The sequence below is a fragment of the Fopius arisanus genome, unplaced genomic scaffold, assembly GCF_000806365.1.
Source record: "Fopius arisanus strain USDA-PBARC FA_bdor unplaced genomic scaffold, ASM80636v1 scaffold00678, whole genome shotgun sequence".
Lineage (NCBI taxonomy): Eukaryota > Metazoa > Arthropoda > Insecta > Hymenoptera > Braconidae > Fopius > Fopius arisanus.
The window spans coordinates 1-916 of record NW_011888417.1 but is presented as its reverse complement, the minus strand read 5'-3'; the positions used below and the strand labels follow the sequence as shown (position 1 = coordinate 916).

At 42.8% G+C, this 916-nt stretch overlaps 1 protein-coding gene across 1 annotated transcript; it reads right to left on the bottom strand.

The window, feature by feature from the left end:
* Nucleotides 1-260: 260 nt before the first annotated feature.
* LOC105273033 (uncharacterized) lies at nt 261-907 on the bottom strand (the record flags this gene model as incomplete). Its single annotated transcript, XM_011315267.1, has 2 exons — nt 261-613; nt 685-907. Coding segments are annotated over 2 exons (576 nt in total), but the record flags the coding sequence as incomplete, so codon positions are not given.
* Nucleotides 908-916: the final 9 nt, after the last annotated feature.

Below are 916 nucleotides of genomic sequence, written 5' to 3'. Positions count from 1 at the left end.
ATGCAAAAATAATTTTTTTCATCATTAAAATTTTTTGGTGGAGAATACCACATGACAGTCTCTCATTCGACTAATTGTTAATCACTTGATTCATCTATTAATCTTTGTTTAAACATCAATGAAATGATGAAAAATAAGAAGAGAGTAATTTTTAATGGGTGTCCACATCGTCCCAGCATCCCCTATAAAAAAATTGAAAAATGGAATAAAATCCCCTCGTCAGAGCCCTGAAAAATGCCTGAAAAATGCCTGAAAAATGCCTGAAAATCCGTACAAATGATCTCAGAATGATGGGGTTGATTCTGCTGTGCGCGATGTCTCGCCAATTCCCTATTTCCAACAGGTGGTGAATGAAAAGAACTGTGGGTCAGTGTCACAACGACAACAACAACCGATGCGACGAGTAAAAACATAAAAATTCCGAGAACCAGGGCAACGACCCTCCGGTGTCTTCTCATCTGCTCAGTCTCGGTCTGAGATTCATCTTCTTTCGATTTGATCTGGCATTCGGTACTCAACGCCCTCGACGTTGATTTACGACGAATTTCTCCACTGGTACTTCGACGTCTGCCACTCGGTGATTTTTTTCGAATACTCGCCCTCCTCTCATCCCCTGATTCATTTAATCGTGAGAAATAACAGAATTAAGAGGTCGAGGGATGATTCAGTTATTGAAAAAATTACCGAGGGGTGTGAACCTGGTGCTCTTTGGTCTTGGACGACTTCCGGTTTGTCCTGTGCTTTGCTTGATGGGGTAGCCGACGTCGACGGAGCGACGGTATCGTTGAGGCTTGTCGATTTGCGAACAAATCGAACTTGATCGTGAGGGTTGAGAGCGAGGGCTCGATGGATACAAACCATGGATATTGCAATCCGGGTCTTCCAGGGTATCGATGTAGTAGATTATTTCACCATC